The sequence below is a fragment of the Lissotriton vulgaris genome, chromosome 12 (genome assembly GCF_964263255.1).
Source record: "Lissotriton vulgaris chromosome 12, aLisVul1.2, whole genome shotgun sequence".
Lineage (NCBI taxonomy): Eukaryota > Metazoa > Chordata > Amphibia > Caudata > Salamandridae > Lissotriton > Lissotriton vulgaris.
This window is the reverse complement of record NC_141700.1, coordinates 294869376-294894305: the sequence shown is the minus strand read 5'-3', so window position 1 is coordinate 294894305 and position 24930 is coordinate 294869376. Positions and strand designations below refer to the sequence as shown.

The window sequence follows — 24930 nt, the reverse complement described above, 5'->3', positions numbered from 1 at the left end:
AAAGCAGCTTAAAAGCTCGCCTCCGATATGGGTCGTACCCCACACTGGTAATTTATGTCTTATGGGTCGTGGCCGAAGATCGCAAGCCCGACTTGGAGCAAGTGCTTGCACTGAAAATTACATTCTGCCGATGTCCTCGTCCCCTGTGTTTCTGGCTGCCAAGGGTACATACTTTATCTGCTATGATCGTGCATACACATGGTTGCCCGCAGACTTCATGGGCTCATGTTTCATTGCAAATCTGTTGCCTCCGACGTTCACTGTAGATGCCGATTATCATAAGACTAGAGTTGTGCGAGGCGTAATTAGTGAAGAGGATACTGCCGGTCAAGAGGCAGGAGACTTTTTCAAGGGTTTCCTCCCGTTTTGGGGACCTATGGTCAATAGTAGGAACCTGAGACAGTTGACTCGAGTGGTAGAATCGACAGCTAATATTACTGCCAGTGCCCTTGGTAATATCACCACAGAACTTCAGGCGGAGAGACTTATGACGTTACAAAACCGTATGGTTTTAGATGTCATCTTAGCAGATCGAGGTGGGGTATGTAAGGTGATCCATTCGAGCTGCTGCATTTTCATCCCAGATAATGCTCCTACTGTTTATCAAGCCATCTCGAGGTTGCATAAGATCTCCGAATCCATACACGTGGATGTAGGGGATTGGACGCTACTTGGATGGTTTTGGGGCCTGATGTCGACTTGGGGTTGGAAGATTCTGATGATCATCTGAGTCGTTGTAGTGTTCCTGTTCACGTGTTGCCTTTGTGTGCAGTGTGGTCCTGCCTTATGTGGCCTCTGTGCTACAACGTGTATGAGACAACCATCTGTTACCAAGGGGACTCGGTTGGACAGAGCTATGCTACAGCAACATCTCGATGGTCTGATGAATATCGAATATGATTCCGACTAGTGCTTGCCTACATGAGGGCAAAAGGAGCGTCTGAGGTTCCGTGACAATTGTAAGTGGTGTTTTCGACTCGCACGAATATGGTCGAGTCTGGTATCTATGAACCGCAAATGACGAGTTTAGTAAGTGTGCGCAATTTCGCTGTGCTAACTTAAACCGTTCGTTTGTTATGTGGGTTTTTCATCTGTACCCACGGGTTCCATCTTAGATACGGCATCCATTTTGTCTCTTGCCCTCAAGTAGCCAGCGAACGGACGTTGTCCGCTTCGCGACCCTGGGACTCCCAAGATATCTGCGGAAGACACATGTTCTTTGTGAGTATCTTTATGACGAGGGGGTTGCTACTGCAAGGCAGATGGCGCCGCTCGAGGCTCATCTTGCCGCACGGACTTATTGTCTCAGCCGTGCATCTCATTAGGCACGTCCCTTTGATGCCTGTATATCGTGTTTCCTGATACCTCCCCTTTTACACCCTTTCCGATCTCCCCACTGTCTCCGTCTTCCTCTACACCTGTCCTTGTTCCTATTTCGATCTGTTTTACTGTTGATTGGAATTTGCTAATGGTGGGAAGATGGTTTTTACAGTTGGGAACCGCCAAATGTCTCCGCACTTATGTTCCGGACCTCATGTGTTTCAAAGTGACCAAAGCGACCCCTCTGGGGGATAATGGTGGGAACCGGGTTGTAAACTTTTGTGTTCAATATAATCCTATGGGTAAAAACTGTATAAAAGGAGCGATTCACAGAACCAATTTGAAGCAGTCTCCCCAAGTTGCACGCTGTGTACTTGTCGTGATCTCTGTGTTCCCTGCAGCAAATAAACCTTGAATCTTTGACGTCGAAGGAAGTGTCCCGTGTCTCTGTGATTCGTACGCCGGAGCAGGTTACCCACGAAGGTTTCAGGTGTTGTGCCCTGGCACCGCTGGGTCTTAAAGAACCCAGTCCTTCAATACGGTAGATGTACATACATGGAAATATGCTGAAACAGCAGCAAAGATGTCTTGCACAATAAATGTGTGGGAGTTTTTCTTTACCCATTTTAAATGCATTATAAACTGAGGTTATGCTAATATAAACTGTGCTTACACTGTCCTCCATCTTGCATCAGTGTCATAATATACCACGTGACGATATTGTGTAATTTCTAGTTCTAAATCAAGGATCGTGTTTTACTCTATCATTTGTAAAGTGCACAGCTGCTTCCCAAGAAGCGTCCGGACGCTAAATAAACTTGTAGAGCAAAACAAACACACTCAGCATTCCCTGAATAAGTATGTTTTTAATGATGCCTTGAAAACCTTTTTCACATCTGGATCTCTCAGAGCTTTAGGGTGTGAATTCCAGTTTTTAGCGGCGAAATAGGTAGAAGGCCATCCTCCTAGCCTCTCTTTATGTATCCTAGGGATATACACCAGTCCCTGGTTGTAGGAGCATAGAACCCTAATGGGATCATATTTCTTAAATCTCCTTTGTAGATAAAGAGGTACAGTTTGATGTAGAGCCGATGGGTAACTGTCAAGGCCTTAAACAATATCTTCTGTTTAACTGGGAGCCAATGAAGAATCAAAGAGTATGCACGAATAAACTTTGACAGCCACTAAATTCTAATGTAATATGTAATGCTACTGTAAGATAATTCTCAGATGTATTTTGTAGTAGAATATTTCTTCTAGGCTGTTTTCGATTAGTGCATATCCTGAAAATCATGTACTTGTGTAGAATGTATAAAAGTCTTTCTCTAAAGTCTTATATAAACTCCATATCCCGGAACCCCCATTTCCTACCTTTAGAAGGTGAATCTATGCCGGATTTCATACTGAACTTTACTGAATTCTTAGTACCTTAGGATTGTACGCTTGCCCATTAATTTCTTATACAAAATTTCAAACTACTATCCGGTGTCGATCACCCTTGACGAATGTCTCAGTATTGATTATTGAACTTAATCACAAAATGTATTAGCGGTGTGTCCAATCGGGGAGTATCAAAGTTCGTATCAGGATTACATTGCTCCCCGTCCTAGCCATTGGATTTATTTTCATATGATCATTGAGACAAGTGTGCAGGCCGACATATGTTAGATCATAGGGAGCTAGTAAATATTTTGTTTAGGATGACTATCTTACACCAGCATTTCTTAACTGTTTAACTTCTGAACACTTCCACAGAATCGTTGTTGGAAGCCCGGGACTCAAGCAATAAGCGACTTCAAAAATTAAAACCTCAATAAAATGCATAAAATTATACAAACAAGTATACATCAAACAAGTAAATCAATTGTGAAATATTTTTTGTAATTCACAAAAATAAAAAACTACATCGAAATTTGAATTCGAAGGTTGGGACTTTTCAAATTTTGATTTCTAAAAGAGAAAGCAATATGCTAGACTCTAGAATATCACTATTTTTTGTACACCTAATGCAGCTTTTCTTTTTGTCTGTTTTTTTTTTCACAACCAATTTTATTGAGCAAAAGAGTATCCAGAATGTGGTATCTTCACACACCAAGATCCCCACAACAGTATCAATGTAACGGTGACATACATAGTATTCCATGAAGCAAGTGTCAATGAAGCTCAGCTTTAAAAATGCCCTAACAACCCATCCCAACCCCAACTACACCCCCACCCGTACCCAACACCCCCCCCCCCCCCGCCACACATGTACAGAAGCAACACAAAGACGATACACATAGAAGAAGCAGGTATAATGCAACCAGGGTTGTGCCTTTCGGGCCAGAAGAGTCACTGCGATCAAATGTCCTCCTCCTGCTCCGCCGGGGGTTCCAAGGACAGGCCACGGTAGTCGGCCCACCGCTTCCAGATCTTGAAGTGTTTGCGTGGGCAGCCCCGCGCCTCAAAGACCGGTTTTTCAAGACCCATAAAGTAGTCCAGTCCAGCCTTCCACGCAGACAGGGGGGGGGGCCCTCACAGACTTCCAGGCCCGAGCCAGGTCACGCTTAGCAACCACCAGGCCCAGGAGCAACAGATGTCGCTTATACATGTTGCCCCCAACCCCTTCCATAATGTGCAGTAGGCCTAGCCGGTGGGTTCGAGGAAGATCCCAGCCCAGGACCTCAGCCAGGCAACTCCATACGCCCCTCCAGAATCCAGCCAGGCGACCACACGACCACACCGTATGCAGCAGGGAGCCAGGCATTTCCCCACAGCGCAGGCACTCCGATGACGCAATCAAACCAGCCTTCCACAGCCGTTCACGTGTATAATAGGCACGATGCAGGTATTTGAATTGTATCAGGCGGAGCCGAACCGCAATAGCGGTGCCGCGCGGGGACTCCAGCGCCTCCCTCCAATCGTCCTCATCCAAGGCGCCCACGTCTACCTCCCACGCCTCCCGAAGGGAGCTGAGAGTGGATGAGCAGTGAGTAACAAGTGACTGATAGATCCTAGAGACCTTCTTGTCTCCCAAGTCTCCCATAAACACTTTCGCCTCAATCGGACTGAACTCCGGCAGGGAGTCGAGGCCGGCAATGCTCGGGGCGAGGGCATGCCGCAGCTGTAGGTAACGGAAGAACTGGGACTGAGGCATCTGGAACTCCACACGGAGTTCCTCAAAGGACTTGAGGGTGGCGCCTGATACGACCTGGCCCAGTTGTGTAATTCCAATAGCCTCCCAACCCTCGAACCCGGCCAGGGCCGCCAGTTCCGGGAGCAAACCGTTGTGCCACAGCGGCGTTTCAGCCGTTAATTTGCCCCACCAACCCATGCGGCGCAGAGACTGCCGCCACACTGCAAAGACCACTTTAGTTACCGACGGCAACCCACGGCGTATACGGGCCGAATAAAGAATGGTGTGGAGCGTACGATCTCCCATGAGATGTCTCTCCAGGGCATAGGCCGGGTCACTCCTATCCCCGTACCACCAGTCATTGAGGACAAGTAGATGTGACGCCTGGTAGTAGGAGAGGAGGTCGGATGTGGCCAAACCACCACAGTATGTGGACAGAAAGCACGTCCTCAGGGCTACCCTGGCTGCACCGCCATCCCACAGGAAGCGGCTCAGCACAGAGTTCACCTGGCGGAACCACTCCATGCCAATAGGGTGCGGGAAGTGTTGGAGTTGGTACAACAGCCTCGGCAGCGCCACCATCTTAAAGATGGCCGACCTCCCAAAGATTGTAAGGGGCATCCTGGACCATGTTTTGACATCAGCCTGGACCCGTTCCCACACCGGCAAGACACTGCGTGTCCAGGCCACGGCTCGCGAAGTCGAGAGGAAGACACCCAGATATTTCAGGCCGTCCGTCGCCACGCGCAGGTCGGCGGCCCAAGGGTCGACAACCACTCCGCCATGGAAAATCCACAGGGTCGATTTAGACAGATTAAGGTGGAGCCCTGAGACTTCGCCAAACCCCCGCATGATCTCCAAAACTCGAGGGCCCGAGCGCCGCAGGTCGGTAAGGAACAGGAGGACGTCGTCTGCGTAAAGTGCAATCCTATCTGTTAGGGTATCGTTCCAGACAAAGCCACGGAGATGGGCATCCATTCGTATCCGCGACGCCAGGGGCTCCATGGCCAGGGCGAACAGATAGGGGGACAGCGGGCAACCCTGCCGAGTACCACGTCCGATTTGGAAGCGCCCTGAGACCGCACCGGCTACACGGACCGACGCCGTAACATTGGTGTATAGGAGACGGATATAGGACAGGAAGACAGGCCCCAGATTGAGGCGGGCCAACAAGGTGAACAAATACGCCCAACTCACTGAATCAAAGGCCCGGTCCATGTCCGCAAGGAGGAGTGCGGCCTGTTCATCCCTAGCACCCATGGCGTCGATCGCTGCCTGCGCCCGCCGGATATTATGCCGGGTGGCCCTGCGCGGCATGAACCCGGCCTGGTCAGGGTGGACCAGGTCGGCGATGTGGGGCAGAAGGCGGTTCGCCAGGGCTTTCGCCAAAATCTTGGCCTCGATGTTGAGGAGGGAGATCGGCCTGTAAGAGTCGTGCCGGTCCGGCGCCCTGCCTGGCTTCAAAAAGACTACAATCTCGGCATGACGCCAGTCAGGTGGCAGCTCGCCTCTAGTCCGCGCTGCCTCCAGGGCGTTGCGAAAGTGGGGTCCCAGCTGGACATGGAATTTTTTATAAAATTCGGCAGGATAACCGCTCGGGCCGGGCGCCTTCCCAGTATTCAATTGGCCAAGGGCCTCCCCAAGTTCCTCGGACGTAAGCGGGGCCTCCAAGGCCATTCTAGTCTCCTCCGGGACTGCCTGTGGGAGTAGGTCGTCCAAGTATGAGGCAATCTCGCCCTCCACCAAGGGGTCACGAGGAGCGTATTGTGCCTCGTAGTAGCGGGCAAAGCTAGCCGCCAACCGACCCGGGTCGGTCATAACCGAGCCGTCCTCCGCCGTAAGGCCGGGTAGCTCAAGGGGCTGGAAAGTCGCCTGGCAAAGCCTATGTAACATGGTGCAGGACTTATCGCCCCACTGATACACCCTGCTGCGCGTGGCGAGCCACGCCTGTCGGGCCTCCTCGTACAGGACCGAGGAATATGTCTGCTGGGCCTGCAGGAGCTGTCGCACGACGCCCTCGTCACCCCCGAGTCGACCACGCTGCTCCAGCTCCTCCACGCGGGCCGCGGCAGTCACAATGGCCTCCCGACGCTCCCGCCGAGCGGCCGCACACCAAGCTATATCGATGCCCCGGATCGTAGGCTTCAGCGCTTCCCACACAACAATGGCATCGACACCCCCCACCAAGTTCTCGCGCCAGAAGTGATCGATCTCTTCGCGTAGATGCGCCACGTACTCCGGCCGCTGCAGCTGCCAGGCGGACATACGCAAGCGAAAGGGTTGCCGTTTAGAGGGGAGGGTCACGGTGGCTAGGACAGGGGAATGATCCGAGAGGCCCCTGGGGAGTATCGTGGCGTCCCTGACACGGCTCAGACAGGCACCCGGTACAAACAGATAGTCGAGTCTCGAGAAGGACCCATGCACCGCCGATACATACGTGAAGGCCTGCACTGCGGGATGAAAATGCCGCCACACATCAATCCAGCCCAGACTACGCACAGTCGCACACAATCGGGTGGGGGCAGCCGCGGGAGGGGGGTCAGACACTACATGCGCTCGCCTCAGGCGGTCCAGGCCCACATCCATGACCTCGTTCCAATCACCCCCCACCACGGTCAGGACCTCGGGGATTTCGTCCCACAACGCAAACAGCCGCTCAGACAATGCCCATTGCAGGGGGGGAGGGGCGTAAACACTTCCAAAGACCACCGGCTCGGAACCCAGTAGGCCTTTAACAAAGACAAACCTGCCCTGAGGATCAATCCATTGCTTCTCATGGACATAGGCCACCCTACGATGTATCAATATGGCCACCCCCCGTGATCCCCTCGTAAAGCCAGCATGATAGACCTGTTGATAACCGAACCTCTGAAGGCTAAGGGCCTTGGAGCCCAGCATGTGAGTTTCCTGGAGCAGGAGTACATCCACCATCTCCCTCTTCCCCCACCGCAGCACAGCCCCACGCTTGATCTTATCCAGGATACCCCGCACATTCCATGTCACCACCCGCAGGGTCTTTGAAGGAGACATAAGCGCAGTATCAGCCATTGTCAATGTACAGTCCAGAATCTGGCCCTCCCTCCCACCCTGGTGCAACCCGCAAATCGACAAGAATCAAAGCCTCAGACATGTGTGGACCCACCCCCCCAGCCCGCAAACTCAGCGCCCCCTTCCCAACCCAGAACCCCCCCAACAAGTGCAACACCAGAACCCCCCACCCACCACCCCAATACCTCAGAAAACATTGAAGTATCTGTCGCGGCATGGAGAGACCCGGGTCCAAAACAGAGGACCCAGGGCCCGCCATACCAATGGATCCCCACAACCCCACAATGACACACACACACCACCCCCCCAACAACACTCACATCCGTGAGGGTCTGAGGCCCACAAATGGTACCCTCCGAGCCCCACTGCGTCCCCATGGCAATAACTGAAGTCTTCACATGGGAACCGACTGGCACATCAAGGACAGAATGAAACAGTCTCACCAGCCAAAGCAGAGCAGTTCAGTATGCAGCATACAAAGTGCGTGTAGGCCCAGCAATGTTCAGCTGCCCGCATCGGAGTGTTCCGAGTCCCTGGCACCACCCGATTGCGATGCACAGGCGGAAGCCGATCTTTTCTTGGAGCGAGACCTCCGATGGCGGCCCTTCCTGTTCGGGCGATCCGTCCGCTCCGGCGACGATCCCTGAGACCTGCCCGGGTCCAGCCCCGGCTGGGCATGGGGCCGGAGTCGCACCGCCTCATCGGTCCAGCGGAACACCTCCTCCGGCGAATCGAAGAAATGGGTCCGAGACTGATATATTACTCGCAGGCGAGCCGGATACAGTAGCGAGTATTGGAGCTTGAGGCCCCTAAGCTTAGCCTTAGCGTCCATGAAGGATTGCCTCTGTTGCTGCACCATCTTCGTGTAGTCCGGGAAAATCATGATAGTATGATTCTCGAAGGCGAGTGAGCCCTTGTTCCTCGCCTCCCGCAGGATAACATCCCGGTCATGATAGTGCAGCAGGCGAGCGATAACTGGCCGTGGGCGCTCACCCTCTGGTGGCCGCTGGGTCAGAGCCCTGTGGGCCCTCTCAATCACGAAGCACGTAGACAGTGCCCCTTCGGGGAGCCAGCTCTCCAGCCACCCGGTTAGGAACCGCTCCATGTTGTCCTTCTCGCACCGCTCTGGAAAGCCAATGAAGCGGAGGTTGTTGCGCCGCGCGCGCCCTTCTGCATCTTCCACGCGGGCCGCCAGTGTCTTTTGGACGCTCTCCACCTCCGCCAGTCGCTTCTTTAGGCCACTAATGTCCGCCTCAGTCTCCGTGATACGGGTCTCAGCCCCAGCGATCCGCTCCACCGCGTTGCGGAGGTCCTGGCGCAGGAGCGTGACATCCGCCCCAACCGCTCCAATCTTGGCATCGAGCATGTCTCGGGATTGGGTGATGGCCGCCAGTATAGCTGCATTGTCCGGCCCGGGGCCGCCGCTGCCACCGGCCGCCCCGGCGCCACCACTCGGCCCGGTGAATTTATCGATGGGGCCATGTTTAGGCGGGCCACCTCCTCTGTCCCTGGTCATGGCAAGCGCTGGGCAGGGCGGACACCACCCTCGAACCTTCGGGCACTGTCACAAGTCCTGAGCGGGACGGCCCAGATGAGGCCCCAGAGAGGAATGCGGGCCGGCCGCCGTGATCGGGTGTCGCGAAAATCGAGGTCCCGGCGTCACCCCGGCAGGACAGGCCGCACCCGCACTCGTCCCCACAAGCAGCCGTCCAAGGTACAGCAGGAAGAATCTGTGGGTCCGTGGTCTGTGGGCAGCCGTATCCAGCGGGCCGGGCCAGGAGAGGCAGATCGGATGCCACTACCGTCCACTAGTCCGTCACCGGCCGCCTCGGGGCACAAGGAGCCCCGTCTCCAGACTGTCGCGGGGCCACGCCTCACCGCCACCGCTCGTTGGTCATTCAGGGGGCGAGCCGATGGGTAGGAGCTGTTGGGATCGTCCCGACCTCCAGGCGATCGCGGCCGAAGAAATGAGCCAAGGGCAGCGTAGCGGATGCCACCCGCACCTGCTAGGTCGCAACTGCCACCAGGCGTCGCGAAACTCGAGGACCCCGGTCTCCGGCCGGCCACCAGGCCGCACTCCGCCGCCGCCTCCCTCTGATCGCAGGAAGGGAAGAATTGCAGGATCAACACACCAAAGTAGACAGGAGACTTCACTAGATCGAAAGCAATCACTGGGCACCAACAGTGGGCTCGGGGGTCAGGATAAATGATCGAATTAAGTCCGGGCCGGCGGGAGCTCTACAAGGCTGCGACCGCCATCTTCGCCCGCCAAGCCACGCCCCCCTTTTTGTCTGTTTTTAGTGTTTCAATTGATGCCATCAATCGTCCAAACTGCTGTTTACTATACATGCACTGCTCCCGCAAATCAGCTATGGATTCAAACTTAATTGTTTTTCTCCAATTTTAAATTCCTTCACATTTACAGAGCATTTAGACATTTTCAATTGTAAAATGGAGTTGTTTTATGTGTCTAGACTTTATCTGTCAATATTATTTAATTTTCTATACAGTCATCACCCCCTCCCCCTTTAGTAGGTATCACGGTCCCCTCACACTTTTCCTAGTATAGGTTAGTACCCAAGTTATCAGCATTTTAAATCTAGCAGGTGAATATAAGGAGTGGTGTTAGGCTTTCTACTAGATACCAGAATTCATAGGATAAATTCCTTTTTGTAATAACATGTTAAACATTGGAGTGCAATCTGCAGATCACTTATTATTAGCAGTTTCAGATAATAAATGCATATATATATATATATATATATATATATATATATATATATACATACATATACACACACACACACACAGTGTGTGTAAGCATGTTAAATAAACAAGTTCTACATAATAAGGGCAACTTTAACAAGGTTGTCTTCATAAGGCAAGGTACAAACAATCAAGAAGTGATTAGGAATGCTAGCACAGCAAAGTTAGTACCACAAAAACTGGAAAAGATCCAAGTCCACAATGTGCTACACAAGCTATAACCATAAAAAAGGTTAAAAAAGTCCAAAGATCAGATAGGTGCTCGTATAGATTTGCAGCAATATTGCAGAACTGAAAAGCAAACAAGTCAATACCTGTGCAAAACTGCTGATTCCTACGGTTCCAATCCCATTTTCCACGGATATCCATTCATGCTTGTCTGTGAATTTGCGAGCTATAATAAGAGAATTAGGAACTTTATACTGGTTCAGAGACAGATATATTTGAAGAAAGTGTCTCAATTAGACTAGCAATTTATAAAGCACACTTCACAAACCGAATGACACTTAGTATGGGTTAATAGGCTATTTAATGTTACTCTTTTAATCACTCTCTAAGTAGTGAAAGTCACCCACCTCTATGAGGATTCACGTTTGAGCCATATGCACATTATCCACAAATCTTCAGTTTATTTTTAACCCACTCATCTATCTCATGAGTGTCTTGGTGGTGGGAATCACTAACATCACAACTTTTTTGAACGGGATAAATGTTAAATGAAAATCAAAAAAGCCAATAGGCTGAAAGCAAATAAAAATCACTTCTGAAAAATTATTTCCATATTACCAAAGTATTACTTTCTAGGAAATTTCAGTGTTTCAATTATGCAAACTGCACTAATCGAAAGCAAATAAATGAAACCTGGAAATAGAAAAATACGATTTTTTTAAAATTTCTTTTAACAAGAGTGTTTCCATTAAAAGAATTTGGTTAAATAACAAAAAAGCATCAAACTATTCACTTTAATATGAAATTTTAAAGTCCCTAGTTTTAAATTAAGTTGTCTGGCGATGGGGAAGTTAGGTTCATTACTCTTAACTGCTGGGCCTTTCCCTCCTGTGCTGAGCCCTTTTTTTGACTATGTTGTGGATTCTAAAAAGGTACCCAGGGTTTGTTGGATTTCCCTGGAGGGGACTGAAAAAATAGGCAAAATATAGCAGCATTTTGAATTTTGGGGGAAAATAGGGGAAAAAGGGCTCCGTATAAAAGTGTGTTTTCCCCCTAAAAAAGGCACCAGCAGTTTGCTGTGCTAAAGCCACCACCTTCCCAGCTTTCAGGAGCCAGTTTTGCCATTGTCAAAGAAGTAGCCCATGCTCTCAACCTACTTCCAGTTTGTGGTGGAAACTAGTGTGACACCCCGGGTGATCAAGGAAAGCTATACATTTTTGAAAAGTATACAAAATACTGAATTCAGCAAGGGGTCATATGTTTAGATCACCTACGATTTTCCCAAAGAAACGACTGTTGAAATAAAGAGATACTGAAAACGAGCAGATGACAGCCATTTTGACAATGTTTTATCTGTAACTTTTAGTCACGATGATCGATTTACAAAAGCAATGCACCATTACATCCGCTAGACCCTTCTTGTTGTGAGGAAATATAGGGATTGTGGGTCTTCAAGAGCCCATGGTACCCAGTGCCATCAACTGAGCAGCACCATACAAGGATTGTTCATTTTGTACCAAGTATAAGTATAGACCAATTCACATGATGAAATATGTAGAGTGAAAAAATGGGTATAAAGGAAACAGATGTATTTCTGAAATGGTCGCACAATATGGAGTTTAGGAACAGTGGTTATTTGTACATCACTGAATTTGTGGGTAACTGTACCAGCATCAATCAATCAAGGACACTTATAAAGCGCGCTACATACCCGTAGGGTCTCAAGGCGCTGGGGGGGGGGGGGGGGTGCCGCTACTGCTCGAACAGCCAGGTCTTGAGCTTCTTCCTGAAGGAGAGGTGGTCTTGGGTCAGGCGCAGGTCGGGAGGGAGGGAGTTCCAGGTCTTGGCGGCCAGGTAGGAGAAGGACCTTCCTCCTGTCGTCGCTCTTCGGATGCGGGGGACGGCGGCGAGGGCGTGGTTGGCTGATCGGAGGTGGCGTTTGGGAGCGTAGAAGTTGACTCGGCTGTTGAGGTAGCTCGGGCCTTGGTCGTGTAGGGCTTTGTGTGCGTGGGTGAGGAGGCGGAAGGTGATTCTTTTGTTGACGGGGAGCCAGTGAAGGTCTCTCAGATGTCCGGAGATGTGGCTGGTTCGTGGGATGTCGAGGATGAGTCTGGCTGAGGCGTTCTGGATCCGCTGGAGTCTCTTCTGGAGCTTGGCGGTGGTGCCGGCGTAGAGGGCGTTGCCGTAGTCCAGCCGGCTGGTGACGAGGGCCTGGGTGACGGTCTTTCTGGTCTCGGTGGGGATCCACCAGAAGATCTTACGTAGCATGCGTAGGATGTTGAAGCACGCCGAGGAGACGTTGTTGACTTGCCTGGTCATGGAGAGGGAGGAGTCCAGGATGACGCCCAGGTTTCGTGCATGGTCTGTCGGTTTGGGTGCGGTGCCCAGGGCGGGAGGCCACCAGGAGTCGTCCCAGGCGGAGGGTGAGGAGCCCAGGATGAGGACCTCCGTCTTGTCCGAGTTCAGTTTCAGGCGGCTGGTCGTCATCCACTCGGCTACCTCTTTCATCCCTTCGTGCAGGTTGGCTCTGGCGGCGGCGGGGTCGTTGGTCAGGGAGAGGATCAGCTGGGTGTCGTCGGCGTAGGAGATTATGCTGAGGTTGTGTTTGCGTACGATGGCCGCGAGGGGGCTCATGTAGACGTTGAAGAGGGTGGGGCTCAGAGATGATCCTTGGGGGACGCCGCAGATGACTTCGGAGGCCTCTGACTTGTAAGGTGGTAGGCGGACTCTCTGTGTTCTTCCGTCGAGGAAGGAGGTGATCCATTCCAGCGCCTTGTCCTGGATGCCGATGTTGCTGAGGCGCCGTACTAGGGTGCGGTGGCAGACCGTGTCGAATGCCGCGGAGAGGTCTAGGAGGATGAGGGCCGCTGTTTCTCCATTGTCCATCAGGGCTCGGATGTCATCGGTGGCGGCGATGAGGGCGGTCTCGGTGCTGTGGTTGGCTCGGAAGCCGGACTGTGAGGGGTCGAGGGATCCGTTCGTCTCGAGGAAGGCGGCCATCTGCTTGTTGACGGTCTTCTCGATGACTTTGGCTGGAAACGGGAGGAGCGAGATGGGGCGGTAATTCTTGAGTTCGGTGGGGTCCGCTGTGGGTTTCAAAATGCCTTCTTTCATACACACTGGCATAAACTTAAAAGGCACAAATACAGCAAAATCCAATTGGTAATAACAAATCTTCCACTTGTCTAAGCTCCCACATGTCTTTCGATAAAAACAGTACTTTACTTGTGTGGGTAGGCCTAGTGCCCACCACAGGAAACGGGGCAAAACACAACATGGACATCACATTTTTCCACTGAAAACTGACCCTTTTTTGCTAAGTGGGCCTCAACTCAGCCGGCACCTAGGGAAACGATGCAAACATGCACATTTGAAAATTAGACACCTGGGGGAATCTAGGCTGGGGTAACTTTTGTGGCTCTTATCGTTTTATTTTTTATACCCAGAATCCCTTGTGGACCTGAAACTGACAAAAAATAAAATTTTCCTCACATTTCTGTGATGAAAATGTGTGGGGAACAACAATTTCCTATCACCATGAGTTGCAACATGTCCCCCGATAAGAATGGTACCCAACTTGTATGGGTGGGCCAAGAGAACATGGCAAAAAAGACATTAATGTGCTACACTGATAGATAAGCAATAGGTGTAGCAGCTGCATTAAGGGCTGTGCTGTGGTGCCACCCACAGCAAACATACGAACCACAAACATTTTTGAAAATTAGACAACCAGGGGATTCCAGGGTGGTGTGTCCTGCAGAAATCCCATAACGTTTTCTTACCCATCCTGCCCTGCAAGTCTCAAACTTTCCCTCAAATCATTAATTTTCCATATATTGTTTGTGATGGAAACACCTGGAATCCGCAGGAATTCAAAAAAGGCTACCAACCAGAATTACCACACTTGTGGCAATAAAAACTCTGCACCACTTGTATGCCTGGGCCTAGTGCCCACCACAGGAATGAATCAAACCGGGTAAAAAGAAATATAATGGCTCTCCGTGATCTCTTTGCATGTGTAAGGAGCCCCAAAAAAAACACAGGCTATCACGAGAAGTCTGTGCATAATTGATCACTCCTCTCCAGTCATTAGCGAGTCACCTCACTGTTGCAAGACAGAGGTGAGAGCGGTGACGTTCTAAACAGCTGCCGTCATTCCCCCTTGGGACAACCACTGACCTAAATTTGATCCATTTGAGCCCTATTTAGGGGTGCAGGGGATTGGTGGCAGCCCCTGCTCCAGTGTGTTCTCCCTTGTGTCTAGTGTACTTTCTGCCTCTCCCCTGGGAGCAGACTGGGAGTATTCACCCCCATCAGTCATCCAAAGGGGCAGAATGACTGTATGTGCCCTTTCTGGGGTGGGAGGGGTATGGCCAGGATACTGGTGAGCAGCCTCCACCCTGCGTTTAGTCTTTTTTAGAAATTATACTCTGGGGTCTCGTGGGATTTCTGCCCCACCGGTGGGGAAGGGGGGCAGATTTGGGGTAATCATCTTATCTTCCCCCGCTGGGGGCGGGGGACACAGACTGCTCCATGTTTATTGGGGGCATGGCCATGTCCTGGTGATAAGATAACTAGATAGATTGATCTCCTACTTCGCCAGTAGGTAGGTATAGTTAGGTCCAAAGATTCCATAGGAAAATATTAGAGGACTTGAAGGCCATGCCCCCTTTCACCACCACTCTACAAAAGTGCCCCCTCGCGCGCTGCTGGTTGGAGACTGATTTCCACTTTACTTCTGAGGGCCTCAGGACTAATGTGGACTTCTTAACCAAACCAGTAGTGCGCTAGGAAGGAGGTTTGTAGAATGGTAAAGGGGGCGTGGCCTCCAACAACCTCTCAGCAATTCAACTGTGTGGGACTTACTGGAGGTAACAGGAGGGGTAGTTGGACCCCAAAGACCCTCAAGAGCCAAGGGGACTTCATACGCCAACTAGTAGTGCGCCAGGAAGTGCATTTGCAGAGTGGTGGAGAAAGGGGGTATAGCCCAAAAACCTCTCCACAATCCCACTGTGTGGGACTTACTGGAGGTTACAGGAGGGGTAGTTGGCTCCCGACAACCCTCAAGAGCCAAGGGGTCTTCATTCCCCAACTAGCAGCGTGCCAGGAGGCGCGTTTGCAGAGTGTTGGAGAAAGGGGGCGTGGCCTTTGACAACTTCTCAGCAATCTTGCTGTGCTGTGTGGAACTTACTGGAGGTAACAGGAGGGGTAGTTAGCCCCCAAGGACATCCTTGGGGAGCCAACTACCCCTCCTGTTACCTGCAGTGAGTCCCACGAAGAGGGATTACTAAGAGGTCTTCGAATGCCACACCGCCTTTCTCCACCACTCTGCAAATGCGGCTCTTGGTTGGGGGATGAAGCCACTTTATTCCTGAAGGACTTGGGGGCCAATAGGCCCTCCTGGTAGAGCCTGTAAGTCCTACACAGCATGATTCCTGAGAGCTGGTTGGAGGCCCCACCCCCTTTCTCCACCACTCTGCAAACATGACTACTACTTAAAAAACCAAAGAAGATCACTGAAAAGAAACAAAGGTTATAGGTACATTATAGTTAGAAATCAGCATTTTAAAAACTTGAGAAATTCACTGAAAAAAACAAAGGTTACAAGGACGTTATTGTTAGGCTTAGGATTCCCTTGTACAAAACCAGAGAAATTTAGCCGTTCTAGTCAGTGAGCTAACTAACTTGCGCCCCCGCATTACACTGCGTATGACCTCACATATTATATCACTCATGACATAGTTAGTGACATCACTGATGACATCATCCACAGAATCTGACGCACCCACTCCCATATAACCTTTCATACAACCACTCCAACACTACCATTCTCAAACCCATTCACACACCCATACCAGTATTTAAACAGCCACTCACTGATTTATAGATCAACACACACATCCACTCATTCACCCATAAAACCACTCATACTCCCACTCACTAATACAGCCATTGACATATCCACTTATACACCTGTACAACCACTCACACACAGTCATCATCATCATTATTTTATTGTTTGTTTAATAAAAATCTTTACAATATTTGAATAGGATAAAAACAGAAAAGAAGGAGAGAGAGAGAAGAAGGTAAAAGTAAAATGACCTGTTTTCAGGACGATAAAGAGTCAAAAAGTTCTGTCCCAGAAAAGGACCTCTCTGGACATATTTCTTTCATTAAAACACAATGTATACATCCGTGGCGGAGTTTTCGCTAAATGACCTTTCTACCACCACGTTCTTCCTTCCCTTGACCACTGTGTGTACTAGGTGGTAGGTGCCTTTGTCTGTTCAGTCATCCATTAAACTACTCACACACTATTACTCACCCAGTCAATCACACAGTCACTTACCCATACAGTTACACAGACACTCACTCATACAGATACGAACACGTACTCATTCACCTATACATTCACTGACACAAGCACACACCCATACAGACACACTCATTCACTCACTCACCCATAGTCACTCACATACCCATCTATACTGCCTTTCACATACCCAATTACCCACCCATATACCACTGACACTTGCACTCACTCACTCACCCATAGAGCCCCTCACACACACACACTCACCCATACAGCCATTGACTCATCCACTCACTCATCCATACAGGCAGTCACACACACCCTCACCCACCAACACTCAGACACCCATAAAGATACTCAGACAACCAATCACTCGACCCATACAGAAACTCACATATCCACTCACACACCCATACAGCTACTTAGACACCAACTGACAGAGAAATAGAATTTCACACAACCAGTAACTCACCTATAAATTCACTGAGACACCTAATCACTCACTTATACAGCCAGTCATGCATCCACTGAATCATCCAAACAAGCACTCATACACCCACTGATTCACCAATACACCTTGGTATATATATTTATCACACAAACTTTTTAAAACACTCACAGTCCCCGGATGATGACATCATTGATGTCATCATCGATGTCACTGACCAGGTCATGAGTGATGAAATATGTGAGGTCATTGGCAGTGCATTGCGGGCGCGAGTTATAGTTAGCTCACTGGTATTGTATGGGTGAACCCTGAGCCTAACTATAAACGTCCCTGTAACATTTGCTTTTTCAGAGTGTGTATATATATATATTTCCCCTGCTGTGTCCTCTGATCTTTCCTTTGGAGTGGATCGTTTTTCTTTATATATATATATATATATATATATATATATATATATATATATATATATATGTATATATATATATATATATATATATATATATATATATATATATATACACACACACACACACACACTCAGTGCCTATTCTGATCATGGGTCCCACGCTGCAACTCTGGGCAACAGCTTGATTAGTCTCCACAACAGCCCCCACAACGCGAGGGATGCCTGGTCTGCAACATTTGGGGGTGCCCAGGAGTGGACACTTCACAGGGAAAGCCAGGCATGGTTCCCTTGCGGTATTCGTACAAGTGCCGGGAAACCCACTGCGGGTAGCTGTGCGCTACACAAGTACAAAAACATTTACATATACACATACACATGGGCAATCTGCATCCGGCCCCTGCTCTAGTGAGCAGCTTCTATATGCTGCTCTACACCCCCAATATTTTTATATGCAAAAACAATCCCTAGTGTTAGTGTTCAGTGGACTCGCTGACCTCCCGCTCCCCCCCTCGATTAGTGGGTAATTGCCCACATCTGCATCCCAGAGGTGGGCAGAAAGACTTAAAAGGAAATATGCTGGGGGGGGGGGGGAGCACAAGCACTTGCCCAAGGGGCTACTCCTCAATCTGCGGTGTCTAGTGGGTGGATCCCTGCGTGGGGATCACTCTCCTGTGGAGAGCTCCAAGTAGAGATCCAACGAGCCGAGGTACCATTAAAAAGGAGAGATTCTCCACTTTCCAACAATACCTCTCCCAGAAGAAGCAGTGCGTGCTTTACTTTCACCTATGTAATGTAATGACGTCCTGCGCGCTGATCGTCATTACAAAAAAAGAACGCTCAAGCTACTAAGAAAGTTATTCCTAAGCAGTTCGAGCTGCAGGAGAAAAAACTAAAACCCTCAGGTGCAAAGCACCAGAGGGCCCCCTCTAACCTCCTCAGTGTTTGGTCTATAGCTGACAGACGCACTGGGGAGGGCATGCAGCCATTGGCAGCACTTAAGAACTTAAACTTCATCATTAGTAAATCATAAAAAGTCCATTTTTTACATCTGTAATATCCAACTCGATTATCCCTTTCAGTCAAATGTAGGAGCTGCAATAAAAGGATCAACATTTATTTCACTTCCGTTTCAGAGGATATGTGGCAAGGGAGCAATACTGCAAGAACCCCAAAGTGCAATGAATAACAGAGCCGGGTGAACAATGTACAGCTATCGACTGGTTTCTCAGGTTCTACTTGCAGCCTGTTGTCTTACCAGATTGCTGAAAAAAAGTATTTGTTTAATATGTAAACAGGTTAGAACTGCATGTAACGTTTGTTGTGTAACTCTGTACACATGTTTTGAATTTGAAGGAAACTAAAAGCTTTATAATTTTACATATAAAAAACTAGATGACAGCTATTTAGGTGTGCTTGAAGACTCGAATGTTAAGTGCATTTTGCAAGACATACTTTTTTTTCGTATTTTCCTCAAACAAGTCCCCATTTTGTCTAAAATGGCCATATTTATATGACAAACGTTAGTTAAAAGACATCACCTTAAAAACAATTGGATTTTATGTAAAATCAAGACGTTAACAGAATCCAATTTATGTCGCACAACATCAGAATTGTAAAAGTGTGTAAAATATAGACTGCAATGACTTTGAACGTTCCGTCTTTGGTGGAGATTGTGATAAACAGAAATTCTGTCCTTTAAGTTACTCCCTGGTGTTGGAGGTGGCTGAAAGCTAAAGTTTTCCAAGTAATTAATTAAAGAAGCTACTTACTGAATGATTTCTCTCTCGATATTTCAACGAGGAAGAATGATCTCCCGCACAGTCACAGGTTGCTAACCTGTGTTTTGACAATCAATACATGTGCAGCGGGTCGTGTCTCCTTCAACTGTGTTTGCTGGGTTACCTTAGTAAGCCGGTGCCGTCCAACACGGTCTTTGTGCCCTGCATTTAGGAGTACAGACCAGTGAAGGTTTTTTGGTAATGTCTTAACACATTGCCACACTATGCAAGGCCAGAAATTGTAGCTTCTCTGAAGCACCACCAAGAGCAGCGTGCTTATGTACGCCATATTTGTATGTTTATAAGGGCAAGAATATTCGCTGGTTTCAGTGCAGGAACAGACGAGAAATTTGCATGTACATCTTGATAGCAGATGTCTATGAGAGTAGCATATTATTCTGTGTGGTGCAAGTGCACACACAAAGGAACATTTCTTGGGTTTCAAGTAGTTGTTAGTGAGAAAAGCATTGTGAGAAGTGAGACTTTCAAACTGAGAAGCTTAGACAGTGCAAATTGCACAACTGTGCTGAAACATCACGAAAGCCACTAAGGTGCCCAGGAATTGTCCATGAGTGTCATGGGAGATGTCTTCTTTCAGCATCAGAGGGCTTATTTAACACACTTAAGTGGATACACACATTTGTGACTGTTAAAACGGATGACTTTAAGAGTGGCCATAGATCAATATATTCTATCGAATCAATATGGGAACAGCAACATACATTGCTGTGGATTCTTTAGAAAGATGTCCCTGCGAGTGTCTTTGTGGTGATTGGAAAAAGAAATGGACAGCAAGTCGGGTTTGACTATGAAAAAAGTATTCAATGTGCTGCTGTTTACTTTCACAAGGAACAAATGTATTAAAACAAACAATAATAACTAGGACCTCTTCAGAACCTGATATATCACTAAAATGGCTGCAGGTGCAAAAGTAAAGACAAGCAATACATTCTAAAGATTTGAATGCAGATGGCCAAATCAGGAGGGAAAGCGTGTGATGATGTGTCGTGAACGTCTGGTGAGAACGCATAGTGTCACTAAGAGCGACCCTTTTGAAACAAGCATTGTTGCTGGTTGTTTGCTGACGCTGGGAGCCGATTTTAAGATTTTACCCTCGCCTGCTTCTGGACAACCCACACCTTGCCGGACCCGCTTCGCGGGTCCCGCTGCGCCCTCCTGGTTCTTGGACTTTCTGGGGCTGTGAAGACCGAGTGATTGCAACCGTCTTGAGGCACCGGCAGGGCTGCGAGCAGTACTGCAGGGACTCAATATCCCAAGAGTCCCTGCCTGTCACACCTGTGGCTGCTCTCCCTGCCGGCAACGCCCCCGCCCCTTCTTAAACTGTGCTGGAGGTAGTGTGCTCTGGGAACCCTTACTGGTTGTTTGCTGACGCTGGGAGCCGATTTTAAGATTTTACCCTCGCCTGCTTCTGGACAACCCACACCTTGCCGGACCCGCTTCGCGGGTCCCGCTGCGCCCTCCTGGTTCTTGGACTTTCTGGGGCTGTGAAGACCGAGTGATTGCAACCGTCTTGAGGCACCGGCAGGGCTGCGAGCAGTACTGCAGGGACTCAATATCCCAAGAGTCCCTGCCTGTCACACCTGTGGCTGCTCTCCCTGCCGGCAACGCCCCCGCCCCTTCTTAAACTGTGCTGGAGGTAGTGTGCTCTGGGAACCCTTACTGGTTGTTTGCTGACGCTGGGAGCCGATTTTAAGATTTTACCCTCGCCTGCTTCTGGACAACCCACACCTTGCCGGACCCGCTTCGCGGGTCCCGCTGCGCCCTCCTGGTTCTTGGACTTTCTGGGGCTGTGAAGACCGAGTGATTGCAACCGTCTTGAGGCACCGGCAGGGCTGCGAGCAGTACTGCAGGGACTCAATATCCCAAGAGTCCCTGCCTGTCACACCTGTGGCTGCTCTCCCTGCCGGCAACGCCCCCGCCCCTTCTTAAACTGTGCTGGAGGTAGTGTGCTCTGGGAACCCTTACTGGTTGTTTGCTGACGCTGGGAGCCGATTTTAAGATTTTACCCTCGCCTGCTTCTGGACAACCCACACCTTGCCGGACCCGCTTCGCGGGTCCCGCTGCGCCCTCCTGGTTCTTGGACTTTCTGGGGCTGTGAAGACCGAGTGATTGCAACCGTCTTGAGGCACCGGCAGGGCTGCGAGCAGTACTGCAGGGACTCAATATCCCAAGAGTCCCTGCCTGTCACACCTGTGGCTGCTCTCCCTGCCGGCAACGCCCCCGCCCCTTCTTAAACTGTGCTGGAGGTAGTGTGCTCTGGGAACCCTTACTGGTTGTTTGCTGACGCTGGGAGCCGATTTTAAGATTTTACCCTCGCCTGCTTCTGGACAACCCACACCTTGCCGGACCCGCTTCGCGGGTCCCGCTGCGCCCTCCTGGTTCTTGGACTTTCTGGGGCTGTGAAGACCGAGTGATTGCAACCGTCTTGAGGCACCGGCAGGGCTGCGAGCAGTACTGCAGGGACTCAATATCCCAAGAGTCCCTGCCTGTCACACCTGTGGCTGCTCTCCCTGCCGGCAACGCCCCCGCCCCTTCTTAAACTGTGCTGGAGGTAGTGTGCTCTGGGAACCCTTACTGGTTGTTTGCTGACGCTGGGAGCCGATTTTAAGATTTTACCCTCGCCTGCTTCTGGACAACCCACACCTTGCCGGACCCGCTTCGCGGGTCCCGCTGCGCCCTCCTGGTTCTTGGACTTTCTGGGGCTGTGAAGACCGAGTGATTGCAACCGTCTTGAGGCACCGGCAGGGCTGCGAGCAGTACTGCAGGGACTCAATATCCCAAGAGTCCCTGCCTGTCACACCTGTGGCTGCTCTCCCTGCCGGCAACGCCCCCGCCCCTTCTTAAACTGTGCTGGAGGTAGTGTGCTCTGGGAACCCTTACTGGTTGTTTGCTGACGCTGGGAGCCGATTTTAAGATTTTACCCTCGCCTGCTTCTGGACAACCCACACCTTGCCGGACCCGCTTCGCGGGTCCCGCTGCGCCCTCCTGGTTCTTGGACTTTCTGGGGCTGTGAAGACCGAGTGATTGCAACCGTCTTGAGGCACCGGCAGGGCTGCGAGCAGTACTGCAGGGACTCAATATCCCAAGAGTCCCTGCCTGTCACACCTGTGGCTGCTCTCCCTGCCGGCAACGCCCCCGCCCCTTCTTAAACTGTGCTGGAGGTAGTGTGCTCTGGGAACCCTTACTGGTTGTTTGCTGACGCTGGGAGCCGATTTTAAGATTTTACCCTCGCCTGCTTCTGGACAACCCACACCTTGCCGGACCCGCTTCGCGGGTCCCGCTGCGCCCTCCTGGTTCTTGGACTTTCTGGGGCTGTGAAGACCGAGTGATTGCAACCGTCTTGAGGCACCGGCAGGGCTGCGAGCAGTACTGCAGGGACTCAATATCCCAAGAGTCCCTGCCTGTCACACCTGTGGCTGCTCTCCCTGCCGGCAACGCCCCCGCCCCTTCTTAAACTGTGCTGGAGGTAGTGTGCTCTGGGAACCCTTACTGGTTGTTTGCTGACGCTGGGAGCCGATTTTAAGATTTTACCCTCGCCTGCTTCTGGACAACCCACACCTTGCCGGACCCGCTTCGCGGGTCCCGCTGCGCCCTCCTGGTTCTTGGACTTTCTGGGGCTGTGAAGACCGAGTGATTGCAACCGTCTTGAGGCACCGGCAGGGCTGCGAGCAGTACTGCAGGGACTCAATATCCCAAGAGTCCCTGCCTGTCACACCTGTGGCTGCTCTCCCTGCCGGCAACGCCCCCGCCCCTAGCTCTATATCAGAGTTAGTGGATCCCGCTGCGCGGTAGCGCGCGGTAGCGCCCGGGGCTAAGCCCGGGCAAAGGGCGGGCCCTCTGTGGCCCTCCGAGTCCCGTAGAGCCTGGTCTGGGCCATATCTCCAGGTTATTATTATTGATTGTTTGGTAATTGTTATAAATAAGGGTGTCTTTCATTACTTCTTATAGGGCTGTCCTTTGGGTCCAGGGATGTGCACTCGTGAAACCCGAAGTAAGGCTGCTGCTAGCGCCGCCAAACTGACGGGAACCCTGGATAATTTTATTGTGCGCACTCACTCGTTAATAGATGAGGGAATTGCCCTCATGGAACGAAGAGTGTCCAGGGATCTCGAGGTTGCTAGGAGATCATCGTTAGGCCCTTTAGCCCATGCACCCTCACCAAACAGTTCCCAATGCATTCGCCTCCTAGACCCTTCACAATCCATTTCTGAAAACCAACCGGGTTCTACCAGTCATACTGCATTTGAGGACCATACTCCCTTACTAACCCCCCAAGTTGCCTCTTTGACTTCATTAATAGTACATCCAAATAATCCTAATGAACCTGATGCTCTACTCGCACTTAAAGGTCTTAGGGAAGGTGCTATACCCAAATCCTCGCATTGTTCGAAACAGAATAACACTGTTTTAATACCCGTATTGGTTGAGGGGGGAACCCCTAGAGATCCAAACTGTTTGTCTGGTGGGTTGGAGGTAGAAAACGATACTGTGGGCTTCGTATTAACCAGCGAAGACAAAACTGCGGAGCATCGTGCTTCTCACCCCCTACCATTGGGTATTCCCGATGACACAGCCTCAACCCAAAGTTTGGAAAACTTCCTTGAGGATTGTTCTCAGGTGGAGCAACCTGATGGGGAGGAAAACGAGAGAGGTATTTTTATGAGCTCTATAGCTACACTGATGGCTTCCCTTCTGGCCCCTTTGGAAACTAGATTAAAGGCCATAGAAGATAATCTGAAAGCCTTGAATCTAGAATTAAAAGGTAAACCAATACCATTTCCAGTAAAGACCACCGGAGGGCAAGTTTTAGTTGGTGATATACCTTCCTTGCCCTCCTTACCAGCTGTAGGGAATGTCCCGGCCCCACATGTGCGTCCTGCTAAAATCCTCCCTGCCAAGACTGTTAACAATAGCTCCAACATCCTTCCCTCTAAGTCAACCAGCTTGCCTTTAATAGGGAAGGTTGCCTCAACTACTGCCCCTAAAACTCCCAATACAACTGATCCTAAACCACCCCCAGCCCCTCCTGTAGGTACTAAATCCTCCAATACAATTGATTCTAAACCACCCTCAGCCCCTCCTGTAGGTATTAAATCACGACGGAATATCAACCTACCCCCTGATGCTCACCCTTATGTAATTGTCTTAACAGGAGTTACCGAGCTACCCCCCTCTTCATCTGAACCATTTTGGGCTCTTAAGAATAAAGTATGCTACTGGCTTGACAGAAATTATCCTTTACCGCCAAATACTCGCAGTGACATGCTTATGTTAGAAAGAGCACCTTGGGTGGGCCAGAAGACCAAAAACATTCAGGGGGATTGTATAGTTGTGACATTTGGGGACCCGCGCACAGTAGAATTCATATGTGCCGGATCCCCATGTGACACTAACTCGCCTATTCAGGTTAAATCGCTCTCTTACTTTTATATGTCTCATGATCAACGTAGCAATAGATGGAGTTGGTTAAGAGCTCCGAACAATTCAAGATGGGGATCGAGAGAATCTTTCCGTGATCATAAAGCTAACTTCTGGGATGGAGGG

The 24930-nt window shown here is 50.1% G+C and overlaps 1 protein-coding gene across 1 annotated transcript in view; it reads right to left on the bottom strand.

The window, feature by feature from the left end:
• The window catches only part of GCSH (glycine cleavage system protein H), a 126585-nt gene that overhangs the window by 93664 nt on the left and 7991 nt on the right, over positions 1 to 24930 (bottom strand). Inside the window, exon 2 of the mRNA XM_086945087.1 lies at positions 10564 to 10643. Coding sequence (XP_086801213.1) covers positions 10564 to 10643 — 80 coding nt within the window. The remainder of the gene's footprint in view (positions 1 to 10563; positions 10644 to 24930) is intronic.